Genomic DNA, 17,065 nt, shown 5'->3' on the forward strand with positions numbered 1-17,065 from the left:
ACGTGTCGCATTTAAAACTAAACAACAAAACATTATCTGTAGTCTCTCTTTTTTGATTGCAATGTCTTTCAAGACATTTTACTAGTAGATACCATCCTCTCACACCTTGTTTTCCCCTTCCAATCCATGAATTGGAATAAAAATAAGTTGTTGTTTGTTTTTTTTTCCAACTCCCAGTTGGTTTCTCACCTTTGTATGAGCTTGTTATTGAATTGAACTAGTTGAATAAATTGAAAGGAAACATGTTCTGCACCAGCAGGAGAGATTACTGTTGTCAAAAACTGGTTTAAAACTGCAACAAACACTGTTTCCCAGGTATTTAACTACAGTCTTCCACCAATTCCATGGTTTGACTTTAATTAAAACTTTGACAGTAAATTGATTAAATAAAAACAGTGAATTGAAATGACTAATATATTATAGTAGGGCTGTCAAGGGATTTCAAAAAAAAACTGTAATTGCATGATTAAATCACGCTGTTAAACAATAGAATACCATATATTTAAATATGTTTGGCTATTTTCTACACTTTCAAATATATTTCAATTACAACACAATAGGAATAGTACAATGCTTGCTATATTTTTGATTACAAATATTTGCAGTGTAAAAAAAGGAGAAATTGTATTTTTCAATTCAGCTAATACAAATACTGTAGTGCAATCTTTATCATGAAAGTTGAACTTACAAATGTAGAATTATATACAAAAAATAACTTATTTTTGAATGCAATGTAAAACTTTTTAGCGCATGCAAGCCCACTCAGTCCTATTACTTGTTCAGCCAATCGCTCAGACAAATAAGTTTTGTTTACATTTGCAGGAGATAATGCTGCCTGCTTCTTGTTCAGTGTCACCTGAAAGTGAGAACAGGCATTCATATGGCAGTGTTGTAGTCGGTGTTGCAAGATATTTACATACTAGATGTGCTAAAGGTTCATGTATCGCTTCAGCCACCATACCAGAGGCCATGCGTCCATGCTGATTACCGGTTCTGCTCGAGAACCATCCAAAGCAGTGCGGAACGATGCATGTTCATTTTAATCCTGAGTCAGATGCCGCTAGGAGAGGGTTGATTTTTTTTCTTTTTTGGTGGTTCGGGTTCTGTAGTTTCTGCATCAAAGTGTTGCTCTTTTAAGACTTCTGAAAGCATGCTCTACAACTTGTCCCTCTCAGATTTTTGGAAGGCACTTCAGATTCTTAAACCTTGGGTTGAGTGCTGTAGCTATCTTTAGAAACTCACATTGGTACCTTTGCTTTTTGTCAGATCTGCGGTGAAAGTCTTCTTAAAACAGACTGCTCTAACATGAAATATATGCAGAATGCAGGTAAAACAGAGTCAAAGACATACAAATTCTCCCCCAAGGAGTTCAGTTACAAATTTAATTTAATGCATTATTTCTTCTTCGAGTGCTTGCTCATATCCATTCCAGTTAGGTGTGTGCGTGCGTACGTGCGCCGGGTGTACGGCTGTTGGAAACTCTTCCCTAGCAGCTACCCATCAGGCCGGCTGTGGAGCCCTTTGGAGTGGGGCCGGTATGGCGCTCTATATACGCCCCCACCGTTCATTTCCTTCTTACTACCAGTGACGGTTGTTGGAACAGTGGTCTCTTGCTTACAAGTGTCCCACTAATCCCTGGCTCTTCTGCTAATCTCTGTATATAGTTACCCATTGTTAGTTAATAGTTCTTACTTAGTTGTAGTCTTTAGTGGTTGCGGGGGCTTCCCCTCCAACAGGTGCCCCTTGGGGCATGCCGTCCCAGGGCTTCAAACCCTGTAGTTCCTGCACTAAGCCTATGCCCACGGGCGACCCCGCCCGCCTGCCCCCCCAACTCTCCGGTGTCTGTTAGAAGCCCATCAATTGGACAAGTGCAAGGTTTTCAAGCCTTGCACCAGGAAAGAGAGGGACATTTGCCTAAAGCAACTCCTTTTGGAGTCAGCTCTCTGTCCGCAGCAGAACCCGGCCCTGAGCACCTCGGTGCGGAGCACTCCTCCTGCGGTGCTGTCTGCAGTGCTGAGAAAGGACTTGGCACACCAACCCAGGAGCCACCAGTCCCCCAGGCCACAGAAGCCTTCTCCCCGGCACCGCTCTCAGTCACTGGCTGCCCGTAAGAAACAGGCCAAGGCGAAGTCCCGTCTGTGTCCGTCTCTTTCTTTCCACACCCCCCCCCCCGCAGCGGCCTGCCACAGAAACTACACCCCTGGAAGGGTACGGTGTAGGGAATGAGCCTCGGGCCGGGCATAATTGTTCTGGGCTCCTGTCTCCAAGAAGCCCTGCTCTCCTGGACTCCCTGTGGCTGCATGTGGGGAAAGTTATGATGTCCTCCACTCTGGACACCTTTGAAGCCGCTAGGGTGCAGTCATCTCCATAAGCCCCCAAGTCTCCAACTACGTGGTCTCCACTCTCTCGAGGCACAGCACTGTCCAGAGGCAAGCCTGCCATGTTCGTCCCTTTTGCTCCCTGCTCTATGCCCCGCACCGGTCTGACTTGCGGCACCGGTCTGACTTGCGGCACCAATCTGACTCACGGCACTGGTCTCACAGCCCCGACCATCGGAGCCACTCCCGCTCGAGGTGATCGTCGGCGGATTGGTTGTGGTCCTGCTAGAGGTCCAGGTCCCGCTCTGTGACCTCGCAGCTCCGCTCTCAGCACCCACCTCAACCTGCACCTTCCAGTGTTGCTCCCTGCTCCCGGCACTGCTCTACGTCGCAGCACCGCTCCGCATCCCGCTGTTGCTCCCTGCAGCGGCACCACCCTGCACTGTGCCACCACTCAACATTGAGACCCCCGCTACCCCTCACAGCATCCAATCCAGTCCATTGGAGGAGGATGCCTTTCTGGTGCAGTCTCACACTGCTTCCCCTTGGTCGTCCTGCTCGAGATCCCCCTCCCTCCAATCAGGCAGGGCATCAGGGGCGTGTGAGGCACCCAGATCAGGGCCAGGGAGCCTAAGGCAGGACTCTCTTTAGCACCCCAGTGGCAATTCTGGATGCCTTGGGCATACCATCAGGCCCAGGGTGCCCCTCCTGGCGTCCCTTCACCTTCACATTTGGGATCTCGCCTCCCAGAGGCGACCTTCAGCCACTCACCCCAGAACCCTCCACAAAACCCAGCCCCAGCCCCACAGCCGCCTGTGGAGGCTACCCCCAGTGGCCGTAAGGACCTGGTCCCTGAGGATCCAGAGGCTGCCACGGAACCGGTCTTGCTGGTGGCTTCCTTTTTGCCATCCCCTGATGAGGCGGTGGCAGGCACTTCCATGGCTGGACCACCACCCATGGACTACGGGGCCCTGCAGGAACTCCTCCGACGGGTGGCCCTCAATATAAACCTCCAGATGAAGGAAGTGGTCAAAGAGGAGGACCCTGTGGTGGACATCCTGGCACCAGAGGGGCACCCCTGGGGTGGCCTTACCCCTTATAAAGACTATTCAGTCCAACTCCAAAACTATTTGGCAAACACCTGCCTCCATTCCCCCTATGGCCAAGGGGGCTGAGCATAAATACTTTGTTTCCACTATGGGATATGAGTGTCTCTTCATCCACCCTCCCCCATGCTCTCTTGTGGTAGAGATGGTGAATGAAAGAGAGACAAGGTCAGGCCCCCATGCCCAAATCAAGAGATGCTAAACTGCTTGATTTGTTTGGAAGGGAAATTTACTCCATAGGGCACGCCTCTCTCTCTCTCAAGATTGCTACTCAACTTCCAATCCTGAGTAGATAAAACTATAACTTGTGGTCCTTGATCTTTAAATTTTAAGAGCTTCTCCCCTTTGAGTCACGAGCAGAGTTGGGTAGCCATTGCTGAAGAGGGATAAGCTGTTGTCCGGACTTCCCTCCAAGGCTCCCTGGATGCCACAGACTCGGCAGCACGTACTCTGGCATCCAGGATTGCAGTGAGGCACAATGCTTGGCTCCAATCCTCTGGTCTTCCCCTGGAAGTTCAGCAGACCATACAGGACCTTCCCTTTGATGGCCAGGGCCAATTTGTTGTACAAACAAATTCCAGACTGCATAGCCTAAAGGACTCCCGGAACACACAGTCCCTCGGCATGCACATTCCGGCGACCCAAAGGAAGCCCTTTAAACCACAGACCACCCAGCAGCGGTCTTTTTTTTCCCCCCTAGGCCTAGGCAGGACTTCTCCCATAAGAGAAGCAGATACAATTGACGCAAGCTGTCGCGTCTTCCCTCTGGGCAGGGCCAGGGGCAATCCAAACCCTTCCCTAGACCCAGGATATGAAGGACGCTTATTTTCACATATCTATCACCCTGGCTCACAGACAGTTCCTCAGTTTGTGGTGAACAAGGTGCATTATCAGTTCACAGCCCTCCCATTCGGGCTGTGCACAGCACCTCGCATCTTCACCAAATGCATGGCGGTTGTAGCAGTTTTTCTCTGCCGCCAACACGTGCATGTCTACCCATACCTGGACGACTGGCTCCTTCGAGGCCACTCCTGTCAGCAGGTAGAGTCACAGGTGCAAATAGATGTGTTCAAATGATTAGGTATCCTTCTCCATGTCAACAAATCCATGCTGACCCCCAGCTCAAAGGATAGAGTTCATCAGAGCAGTTCTGGATGCAACTCAAGCAAGAGCGGTCCTGCCAGAGACTAGTCAACTGGCCTTCTCACAGATAATCTGCACCCTTTGCAGCTTCCCCACCACCACGGCAAGGCAGTGTCTCAGGCTGCTAAGCCATATGGCATCCTGCACTTACATGGTTTAACACACCAGGTTACAACTCAGGCCCTTGCAAGCGTGGCTTGCATCTGTGTATGGCCCAGGCTGTGACAGCCTAGACATGGTGCTGACCATCCCTCAGCACACCTTCGATTTCCTACAGTGGTGGCTGGATCCCCGCACTGTGGGCACCACTGTTCCATTTCACCCACCCCAACCCACTTGACTTTGGTCACAGACATATCCACGTTGGGCTGGGGAGCGCATCTCGGAAACCTGACAACTCAGGGCTTATGGCAGGTAGAGGAACTGGTATCAACATCAAAGAACTCAGGGCAAGCCGCCTCACCTGCCAAGCCTTTCTGTCTCACTTGCAGGGCCACTGTGTAGCGGTATTGACGGACCATCCCACTGCCATGTTTTTATGTAAACAGGCAAGGCGGAGCCTGATCTGTCAGGAAGCCCTCCTACTGTGGGAATTTTGTCTAGCCCACTCCATCCTTCTCCAGGCCTCATACCTGTCGGGCGTTCAGAACGTGCTGGCGGACAGCCTGAGCAGACGTTTCCTCACGCACGAGTGGTCGATTCACCCTGATATCATCCATTCCATCTTTTGCAGTTGGGGGTTTCCCTGAATCGACCTGTTTGTCACACAGGCCAACAGGAAGTGCCCAGCCTTTTGCTCCTTCAGGAGCCACAGTCCAGGCTTGATCACATAGGCATTCATGATTCCATGGGCCGATCAGCTGCTATATGCCTTCCTGCTTATCTGCAAGGTGCTTCTCAAAGTCCACAGGGACAAGGTGGATGTCATTCTGGTGCCCCAGCTTGGCCTCACCTGTGCTGGTACCCCCCGTCATGGGTTTGTCGATCCAGTCACTGATATGGCTACCTCTCACTCCCGACCTCATTACACAGAACCATGGTCGCCTCCTTCACCCAGACCTTCAGTCTCTTCATCCCATGGTTGAACCAGGAAGGTCTCACCTGTTTGGATCCGGTGAGACAGGTGCTTCTGGAGAGCTGCAAGCCATCTACTAGAGTCACATACAGGGTGAAATGGAAGTAGTTCTCTAGCTGGTGCACCCAAAGGCAGGTGCTCCCGTTCCAGGCTCCCATCCCTTGTATCCTGGACTATCTTCTGTACCTGAAAGACTAGCGTCTGGCATTTGATGTTCTCAAGGTCCACCTCACGGCCATCTCGGCTTTTCACCCAGGCAATTCCGGGCGTTTGGTGTTCATGCACCCCATCATGGGATGTTTCCTGTAAGGAAAAGATACATTTCTCTTCTCTCCTCCTCCCTAACCCTCCCATGAAGCCCCGTCCCGGCCTGGGACCTTAACCTGGTCCTCTCCTGCCTCCTGGGCCTTCCCTTCAAGCTGTTAGCCACCAGAAAGGCAACCTTCCAAGAGAGGCAGAGGAATGAACAAGAAGCTATCACCTCAGCATGACGCATGTTTGAACTATTGTAGGAGCAGGATTTTATATTTGTACTATAAGAATTAATTATGTCTTGATTTCATCCTGCTAGCCCTCCCCATTTGAATAGCAGAAAGGAATGACCCTCTGGTTCTATGAGATTGTTTTCCCATATGCATTACAATTAGGACCTGTTATAAAGTTTAGTTAATAAGAGACAGGATTTTTTATTGTCTTGTTAATTAGATTAAAGGAATGTTGAAGGCCTGAGCACAATGTAAACTGTTTCTCACCACAAGATTTAGTGAAATTTAATTTGTCTTCTCTGTGAGAGACACTGTGAATGGGGAATGCATGCATCAGGAAAAGATAAGGTGTGAAGGCCATTGTTCTAGCCAGATGGTCAAGGAAGGAGGAGTGAAGAGACTTCATGACACCAGAAAATCATCAATGCGCGTCCATAATGGAGGAAGGGCAGATTGATGACCCTGAGGAGAATGCTGGCATCCCTAAAGTTAAAGACAATTGATTAAATCGAAACCAGGACAGGATGACCCTCTCAAAGGTGTTTTGAAATGTTAACACCAATCGAAGAGTAACTGGTCAGAAACTGACTCAGCAAAATCCATAGACTTCAACAGAGGAGAAAAAAAACTATAAGAAGAGGGTGCTTGGCCATGAGACTTTGGGTTCGTCTTGCCACACTCCAGGAGTATCGGATCGTGACCAACAGAGCCCTGCTCCCCTCTGCGACCAATCTGGCTGGCCTCTAGATTGATCCAGACTCTGGACCGGTAACTGTAAACATCAACTGGCAGGACTGTGTGTGTGTGTGTGTGTGTGTGAGATTGAAAAGCATATGCTAACAGTTGTATTTACAATAAACGCGGCATTTTGCCTTATTCCTCTTTTATAAGATTCTATTGGTATTATTTTATTAGTGTAACACTACGGGCCCTCACCTCCTGAGCCTCTGTACACTATCTTTCATAAAGACCAGGTACAGCTTAGAGTAGACCTCATCCAGCTTTCCTCCCCAAGGTGGTGTCCTGTTTCCACATTAGCCAGGACATCTTCCTGCCAGTCTTCTATCCAAAACCACACAACAGCTCTCACGAACAACAGCTACACTTGCTGGATGTCAGGAGAGCACTCACCTTCTATATCAACTTCATGAGTCCGTTCCGCAAAACAACCCAGTTGTTCGTTGCTGTGGTGGAGCGGATGAAAGGTTTGCCAGTCTCTTCCCAGCGGATCTCCTCCCAGATTATGGCATGTATCCGTGCTTGTTATGATTTGGCAAAGGTTCCTCCTCCTGCCATCACACCTCACTCCACGAGGGTGCAGGCCTTATCAACAGCCTTCATGGCCCATGTACCTCTCCAGGAGATCTGCAGGGCTGCGACATGGTCTTCAGTGCATACTTTCACATTGCATTACGCCATTGTCCCACAATCTAGGGACGATGCTGCCTTCGGCAGAGCGGTACTTCGGTCAGCAATACGTTGACTCTGACCCCACCTCAGAGCTAAGGCTTGGAAGTTACCTAACTGGAATTGATATGAGCAAGCACACAAAGAAGAAAAAAAAGTTACTCGCCCTTTTTGTAACTGTTGTTGCTCATAACTATTTCATTCCCCCCATCTTCCCCTCTGTTGGAGTAGCCGGCAAGAAGGAACTGAAGGGGGGTTGGGCCAGCAGGGTCGTATATAGAGCGCCATACCAGTGCCACTCTGGGGGGCTCCACAGATGGGCCAACAGGTAGCTGCTAGGGAAAAGTTTCCAATAGCCGTGCACACACCTAACTTTAATAGATATGAGCAACACATCTTGAAGAACAAGTTACAAAAAGGGTGAGTAACTTTTTTTTTTTTTTTTTCCCTCCCCTAACAAGCATCATTAGCATGGAAGCATGTCCTCTGGAATGGTGGCCGAAGCATGAAGGGGCTTAAGAACGTTTAGGAGATCTGGCACGTAAATACCTTGCCATACCCGCTACAACAGTGCTATGTGAACGTCTTTTCTCGCTTTCAGGTGACGTAAATAAAAAGTGGGCAGCATTATCTCCGGTAAACGTAAACAAACTTGTTTTAGTGATTGGGTGAACAAGGACTGGGTGGACTTAATTTTTTTGCTCTAAAGGCTCTAAATTTTTTTGCGTTTTTTATTTTAGTGCAGTTATGTAACACAAAGAAATAGACATTGGTAAATTGCACTTTCATGATAGAAATTGCACAACAGTACTTGTATGATGTGAATTGAAAAATATTATATCATTTTTACAGTGCAAACATTTGTAATAAAAATATTAAGTGAGCAGTGTACGCTTTCTATTTTGTGTTGTAATAGAAATCAGTATTTTAACAGTAGGAACACATCCAAAAATATGTAATAAATTTCATTTGTTCTATTGTTTAACAGTGCGATTAATCATGATTAATTTTTTGAGTTAATCACATGAGTTAACTGTGACTAATCGGCAGCCCTAGGTTATAGTAACATTAGGCTTTAATGTAGATTGTCAATTTGACATTTAGTTCAGGTAGGTTTATTTAGCTAATTAAAATAGAGATTTAAAAAAGAATCGGTTTATTCACTCTGAACTACAAACAACCCCCTCCCCCTTCAAAAAAAACCCAACTATTTGGGAATATGAGGAAATTCAGGCTAAACATTAAGTAGTTTGCTTTTCTTGTTCTGCTCCTCTTTATAACCACTTAACTCCTGTTTCCACAGCTATGTCCATGCTACTCTCCCTGGTGCTCTAATAGCAAGACTTACGGCTCATCTGAACTTGAGTTGAATAAAAATTAAACATACAAGAAATCCTTTGTGAGGAATAAGGATGAAGACATACAGTCGCCATTGTTATCGCTCTTTTATATCTATTAGTACTAACGATCAGAAGTAGTTCATTACTTTTACCTAGTCTGTGTGGAGGGGGAGGAGAGTAGCAGGAATGCTGGCTCAAAAGGGCAGTGATGGCTTTTTTGGGTGCTAATGCCAGTCATGCTCCTGATCTGCTGCTCGTAGATTAGTTGACTTTTCTCTCTGGGAAACAGAGTGACTGTCCCTGGCAACAGTCTACAAAACTAATCCTGGATAGTTTGAGAACTTCTTGTGGCCCAGAAAAATAACTAGATAAAGGCTTCTTGTCTGCTACAAAATACACTAGCTAACTGGCTCAAAATGCAAGTGTGCGAACTCTCTGATAAAGCTTTCTACCTACTTTGCCATAGTGCTTTAGGACTTTTATCATCAGATTTTTTTGTGGGGGAGAAAAGGAGGTGAACAATTTTGGTTCACTAAAGTTGACACACATACATGGGAAAATGTTCAAATATAAAGGAAAGTTATCTTTACACATTTCCGGTCACTCTTTGACTATATTGATAACCCTTACGAGGGGAATATGGTTCCCCCTAAGGAAGGGCAGTGAAGCTAAAAAAGTTTGATACATTTAACTCTATAGCCTGGGCAGGTGGAGACATGGCACCGAAGAATCATTTAACATTCTGTACCATGAAGCTGTTGTATAGCAATTATGCAGTTTTGCAGGGTATAGCTTGCAGGCTGTTGCTCTAGTTGGCAAATATTGTTAACCTCATTTACTTCTAGTACTGGCTCACAGAAATTTAGAACTACTTTTAGCTAGTTACTCGAGCTATAAAATTATCCTTATCCAAGAGATGGTGTGGTCAGAAATAGTAGATATGGCAAGTGGAAGAAGTCTGCTTACCCCCCTGAGGAAACTGAATCCATTGCATCAGCAGGGTGCCTAGAAATACAGATGCCTTTCTGTCTTAACAGGTGCATTCAGTTTAACACGCTCTTATACTTGGCTCACCATTGGGGGCGGGGAGGGGAAGATTCTTCTAGAGAATTCATTACATCTTAACCATTTAGTTCAATATACATCTTCCTTGGGCATGGCTACACTGGAAACTTCAAAGCACTGTTGCAGGAGTGCTCCCACAACAGTGCTTTGAAGTGTGAGTGTGGTAGTGCGTGAGCGCTGGGAGAGAGCACTCCTAGTGCTCCTGGTAATCCACCGCCACGAGGAATTAGCTCTGAGCACTGGGAGCGCGGCTCCCACTGCTCAGAGCCTGTTTATAATAGCGCTTTAAAGCGCTCTGACTTGCTGCACTCGGGGTGATTTTTCACACCCCTGAGCCAGCAAGTTAGAGCGCTATAAAATGTAAATGTAGCCAAGCCCTTTATCTTGGAAAGCACTTAGAAACAGAAACTTGCCAACTCAGTTATAGCAGCCACTGTAGCTATTCACTGAAACATTTGCAGTGAGTTTTGACCTACTGTCTCCATCTCCCCTTGCCTTTGTGTCTTTTGAAATGCTAATAAAGACTTCAGGAAAGGAAGAATCCTCTAACGGGTAAATCTAATGTGGAACCTCACCTGTAAGGAAGCCTTTACCTCAGGGGTTCTCAAACTGTGGGTAGGGACCTCTCAGGGGGTTGCGAGGTTATTACATGGTGGGTTGCAAGCTGCCAGCTTCCACCCCAAACCCCGCTTTGCCTCTAGCATTTATAAGGATGGTAAATATTTTTAAAAATGTTTTTAATTTCTAAAGGGGGTTGCACTCAGAGACTTGCTGTGTGAAAGGGGTCACCAGTACAAAAGTTTGAGAACCACTGCTTTACACCAAAGAACAGTTCAAGTTTCTACTGAAGTTCATCAATCACAGACATGTAGGGCTGGAAGGGACCTTGAGAGGTCATTGTGTCCAGCCCCGTATGCTGAGACAAGACCAAATATACTTAGACCATATATGACACTTTGTCTAACCTGTTCTTAAAAACCTTCAATTAAGGGGATCCCACAGCCTCCCTTGGAAGCTTATTCCAATACTTAACTATCCTGCAAATCTTTTGGCTGCAAATTGTCTTTGTCCTGCCTTCAGTGGATGTGGAGAACGATGGATCACGATCCTCTTCATAACAGCCCTTAACGCATTTGAAGACTGTTATCAGATCGTCTGTCATCTTTTCTCAAGATTAAACATACTAAGTTTGTTCTGCTTTCCTCATAGTCAGGTTTTTCTAAACCTTTTATTTGTGGTTGCTCTCCTCTGGACTCTCCAGTTTATCTACATTTTTCCTAAAGTGTGACACCCAGAACTGGGACCCAGTACTCCAGCTGAGGCCTCACTCCTGTTAACATACCACAGAATATTAGCCTTTTTTTGCACCTACATCACATCGTTGACTCACATTTAGTTTGTGATCCATTATAACTCCTACATCCTTTTTAGCAGGACTACCACCTAGTCAGTTATTCCTCTGTTTGTAATAGTGCATTTGATTCCCCCCCCGCCCTTTAAGTGTAGAACGTTGCATTTGTCATTGTTAAATTTTATCTTGTTCACGTCAGGCCAATTCTCCTCCAGTTGATCAAGACTGTTCTGAATTGTAATCCTGTCCTCTAAAGTGCTTGCAGCTCCTCAGCTTGATGTCATCCACAAATGTTAGACGTGTACTCTCCAGTCCATTATCCAAGTCCATTAATGAAAATACTAAATAATACTAGACCCAGGACAGACCCTTGCGGGACCCCACTAGATACACCCTCCCAATTTGAATGATAACGCTGAGCGTGGTCTTCTTCTCAACCAGTTGTACTAGTAATTTCATCTAGACCATGCTTCCCTAGTTTATGAGACTGTCATGTAGGACTATAGTAAGCCTTTTTTAATAAAGTCAAGAAATGGTGCGTCTACTGCTTCCCCATATCCAATAACGCTGTTAAAGAAGGAAATTAGATTGATTTGGCATGATTTGTTTGTGGTAAATCCATGCTGGCTATTCCTTAAAATGCTATTACCCTGTAGAAGCTTAAATTTATTGTTTAATATTTTGTTCCAGTATCTATCCAGGTTCAAAGTTAGGCTGAATGGTTTATAATTTCTAGGTTCTCTTTTTGTGCTCCTTTTTTTAAGACAGGTTCTCTGTTTGCACTTATCCAGTCCTTTGGGACCTCACCCATCCTCCATGAATTCTCAAAGATAATTATGGTTCCAAGATTGCTTCAGTTAGTTCCTTAAGTACCATAAGGTGAATTTCTCAGACTCTGCAGATTTGAATACATTAACTTACTTAAATACTCCCCCTCCTCCCCCTTCTCACTTGAGTTTCTTCCCCTTTGTTGTTAATATTAATTGTGTTAAGCATCTAATCACAACTGACTTTTGTAGAGAAAAATGAGGCAAAATAGGCATTAAACACCTCTTTCCTTGATATCATTCATTACTGGCTCTCCTTCCCTGCTAAGTAGAGGACGTACACTTTCTTCATCTTTCTCTTAATGTATTTATAGATGCTACTCTTAATTGCCTTTTTATGTCCCTTAGTAGGTGTAACTAATTTTGTGTCTTAAGGCTTGTCTACACTACAAATTAGGTTGACTTAAGTTAGGTTGACTTATAGCCCCTGCAGCAATTATATTGGCTGTTGGTGTCCATATTACCCTCTCCTGCCAGTGGTGTATGTCCTTGCTAGGAGCACTTCCTGCCACTGAAGTGAGGCACTGAGAGCTGCGGGGGCTCAAAGCCACTGTTGGAAGACAGGATACTGGGCTAGATGAACCATTGGTCTGATCCAGTATGGGCGTTCTTGAATTCTTATGGAAATCTTCTTCCCTCACTTTTCTTTGCATGGAAGGAAAAAATACTGATCCCACTCTTGTTTGGTCTTCCAGCATTTCGTATGCTCATACAAGATTACATTTCTGATATAGGATAAGTTTTTTATTTCTCTGACTCCCTGGGAGTAGTCCAGTGAGGGCAGTGTCCTAAGCCCTGCCTGTCTTAAGACCCAGTGAGAAAGGCAGTTCCCCCTGCCCGCCAGGCCAGCCTCCCACCCCTGCGGGGAAGCTGCGTAGGGCCCCAGAATAACTAGGGACGTCCCTGGCCTAGAGAGCCAGCATTGTGTATGCCCAGTGGTGCCTATGGAACTTTAACTTGAAGACTTGGATGCCGAGTTTAGGTGCCTACAGGGCTGGGTGGGAGTTTCGTGGATTGCACTAGAGCCTAAAACTGGGATTTAGGCATCTAAATCTAAGCTTTAGGCGCTTAAATGCCTTTGTAGGTCGGGGGCCATAGTTCCTAACTGGCGAGTTAACAAGACTCGCTTGTGAAATAAACCCATATGTTTAACCACTTCTGGTCTTAAAGAAACCTGGAGTAGCAAGCTTTCTTTTCTAAGCCCAACTTGTGGGTGCTCTTGATACAGATGAGTTCTTTACTAGAACCCCGAAGGCCTAATATATGTCATTGCATTCTTTCTCTAATTGTAATCTCTCACAAAAAGTATTTGTTTTTGTTTCAAAAGGTGAACAAATTTTTTTTCCAATTACATTTTTACCCCTTTTTTGGCTGTCTGGATCTTTTAGAAAACTGTGATAGTGAAAGATTATTTAAGTCTAAAATATTGACTTGCTGATTTGAAAAGATTGAGAAAGTGTGAATTGTGCGCAATAGAGTGGTTGTCAGTAAAACTTCATTTCCCCACACTTAACTCCATGTCTCCAATACTATTATGTGGTTATGGTCTGCATTCTGAGTAGGAAATAACTGGAGTATACCAGATTTAAAAAATTTATTAAAGTTAATGTTAAAATTATATAATGAACAGACACTTTTTTTTCAACCTGTGTATCTGGGTATAGTGCTAGATTATCAACAAATACAAAGTTTTTGTTTTTAGAAGTCAAATGATACATATAGTACATAATCAGCAATAACTCAAATTTAGGTGAATATATTTAAGAGTACAGTTTAGATATTAGTATCCAAGTATTCGGGTACATCACTCATGAAAAGTTGTAAGGAGACTTGGTTGTGGAAAGCAAAATATATCAATGCGTGAAGATTGTCCCTCATGTGGTAAGGCCCAAATCCTGCCAAGACGCACAAGTATAGTTTTTATGCCTGTGAGTAATCTCATTGGATGAAATCTTGGTCCCGTTGAGCTTAAGGGGTTTTCTGTTCACTTTTAGCAAGAAAACTATAAAACGAATGACCACATAGAAGTCATTTAATTAGTATTTTAAAAAATGCTTTACCATTTTCTATTCAATGGAATTATTGTGTTGAGAGGAAATTTTAGCAATATTTCTTAAAATGGACCTTTGCAAAATAAAATCTACTTTTTTGACAGCTGGAAGATGGACATACTTTATTCGATTACAATGTTGGACTAAATGACATAGTTCAGCTTTTGATACGGACTGAGTCTGATGCTCCTACCAGTTCCTTGACTAATAAGGATGGAGAAGTCAACCCGTGTGCTGTTGCCAACTGTAAGAACAAAGTCAAGAGAACAACAGGGAGTGGATCGCCCAATCAGCCATCTACATCTGCTCGGTCATTTCTCATTGATCCTGGCATTGGATTGTATAAGGTATTTGCAAGTTTTGAAGTCCTCTTGTTTTGTATTTCTAGGTTCAGTTGTATAGCTTATATAGACCCAGATCCTTGAAACACTCTTAGTGTTTTAATGTCAAATTTGAAGTCAATGGGTCTATGCTCATGTTTACAGTTAAGCATGTGTATAAGTATTAGGAGAATCAGGGCCAGTAGTACCGTCTGGATTGTTTTAATTAGAGATTTATTTAAAGTATTTGGGTAAAAATGATGATCATATGCTTCAATTAAAAATATCTGCTACAGCATCCGGGTACAGCAGGTAACTTCATTATGATGGGATTTAGGTGTTTGGTTTATGATGTCTAAGGCTCTGATCAATATACTGAAGGCACATTCTTAAGGTTAGACATGTGTAAGTAACTTGCTGAACTGGGCCTAAAATAGTAAGCAGTCTTACAAAAAAAGTGTTTAGATTTAAATTTGCACAGTAAGAGGTCAAATGTATTATAAAAACTTGGTCTTTTTTCTCCTCATCTGGGCAGATCTAGTCTTGTTGCAATGTAGATGGAAAAACTAGAAGTAACAGATTTCATGGTAGGCAGCCACTTTTCTGCTTTGTCCAGCTTCGGTCTACCTTGTGAGAATTTTGAGAGCAGTCCTGTGTACAGGGTAGTGTTCAAGGCGATAGAAGAAAAGTGTGTTACATGTACCCGAGCTGAGGCTTACAGTTTGAGTTGCAAGTTGGAGAAACGTCTTCATGAAGCTCACTCTCTTGATATGAAGTCACTTTAATATGTCCTAGAAGTGGTTGTTACAATATCAGTGTAACAGACGGGAGATAATTTTTTTGGTCATACATCACTTGCACTGTCCAACAACATCCCATACAATTGTCATTATTACACCACCTATTAGGAAGTAAGGAGGCAAAAAACCTGTCAACTACATCTGATGTAAACGGCACCAGCTTTCCCACTTCCTATCCACTAATTTCCTTCCTTCCTTCCTTTCACTAGAAGCATAAAGCCCGTTCTTCAGCCCCTGTGCTCCCTTTTCACCTTTCATTGGGCTGTGTCTACCCTACGCAGCTTTTAACGGCATGGCTGTGTTGTTACAGCCGTGTTGCTAAAAAGGGCGCAGCATAGCTGCTGTTTGTCAGCTCTCCTGCTGACAAAAAGCTTCCACCCCCGCCGTTCACACTGGCACTTGTCGTCAGCAGAACTTCTTTGTCTTTCAGAGTTGTTTAAACCTCCTTCTCCCCCCCCCGACAAAAGTTTTGTCGTTCAGTTGCCAGTGTAGACATAACCAAGAAAAAGACAAAGGAAGATACCACAAATCAGAAAGAACATTAGAAAAGATGGATTTCTCAAAGAAGAGAAGTGCTAAAATAGGCACTTATCAATAGCCTTAAGAAATTAAGGTAGGGGCTTTAGAAAATAACTTAAACTCCTTTTTTTAGAGTGAAAAGGAGAAGGCAAATTGTCCTTCTTCTTCTTGCCCAGAAAGGGACCACCTGATTGCTACATCTGCCTCAGGGAACCATCTCCAGGGAGGCAGTTAGAAAATTCTGCCATCACGACGTTGTTGAGGACTGCCAAATCTTCTCCAAGATCGCCTTAAAGCACTTCAATTTTAGGATCTACAGAAAAGTATTTAATATGTGGATACAGGTGTTGTATTCCTTGCAGTTTCTAGATGTCAGGTGCATTCTGTTGACTAGGGATCCTTCCCTAAACACTCAAATTAAATGGTGCTTATAAGATTTTATTCAAGCCAAAAATATAATTAAAAAAAAAATCCTGCTCAAGGGAAACCAGTGGAAAGGAATGTAAACTATGACATGCTTAGGTATAAGATGGCAAAAAGCATTTTTGTGTGTCTAGCTACTTGCTTTGTAAACATTGAGAAATACTTTACCTAGAAGCCTGCAAGAGAATCATTGGATCTGCTAGACTGTTGGGTCATAAAGGGATAAATTGTAGAGGATTAAAAACATTGCAGAGAAACTGAACTCATTGCATCAGTCTCTACAACAGAGGATGTGTAGATGGCTGTTGTTCTCAGGTGACTAAAAAGAAGGTGCTCTCAAAAACTGTGGTATCCAAAGACAAGGTGTTATAAGCAAAGTGATGATTTAATTTGCAGCAAGTCACCAGGACCAAATGCTCAAGAGTTCTGAAGGACCTTAAGAATGAAGTAGCTTAGCTGCTAGCAAAAATATACCTGTCATTAAAATCAGCAACTTTGCTGGAGGGTTTTTTAAAGTGCTAGGCGTGATGTTGAAAATTCTAGATCAGTGAACCTAACATCATTACCAGGTATAGTAGCTGAAATAACATAAAACAGTTATTAAACACTTTGGTTTATCCCTATGATATTTCATCTGTGTTACTTCTATACCTCTCCTAACTGAATTCTTGAAGGAGGCAATAAAGATATAATTTACTTGGACTTTCCATGAACCTTTGGCAAAAATCCTTTTATAAGACTTTACGAAAGAAACTGAATAGTTATTCTTTGAGTGATATCACTGTGGGTGTTCCACTGTAGGTGCAGCAGTGCCCCCTGCACCTGGGATTAGAGA

At 44.2% G+C, this 17,065-nt stretch overlaps 1 protein-coding gene across 4 annotated transcripts in view; it reads left to right on the forward strand.

The window, feature by feature from the left end:
- Positions 1 to 17,065, forward strand: part of UHRF2 (ubiquitin like with PHD and ring finger domains 2) — a 178,420-nt gene that overhangs the window by 23,602 nt on the left and 137,753 nt on the right. For all 4 annotated transcript variants that reach the window (XM_077817655.1, XM_077817653.1, XM_077817654.1 and 1 more), the window contains exon 2: positions 14,273 to 14,515. In XM_077817655.1, the coding sequence (XP_077673781.1) occupies positions 14,273 to 14,515 (243 nt within the window). The remainder of the gene's footprint in view (positions 1 to 14,272; positions 14,516 to 17,065) is intronic.

The sequence above is a fragment of the Eretmochelys imbricata genome, chromosome 5, assembly GCF_965152235.1.
Source record: "Eretmochelys imbricata isolate rEreImb1 chromosome 5, rEreImb1.hap1, whole genome shotgun sequence".
NCBI lineage: Eukaryota > Metazoa > Chordata > Testudines > Cheloniidae > Eretmochelys > Eretmochelys imbricata.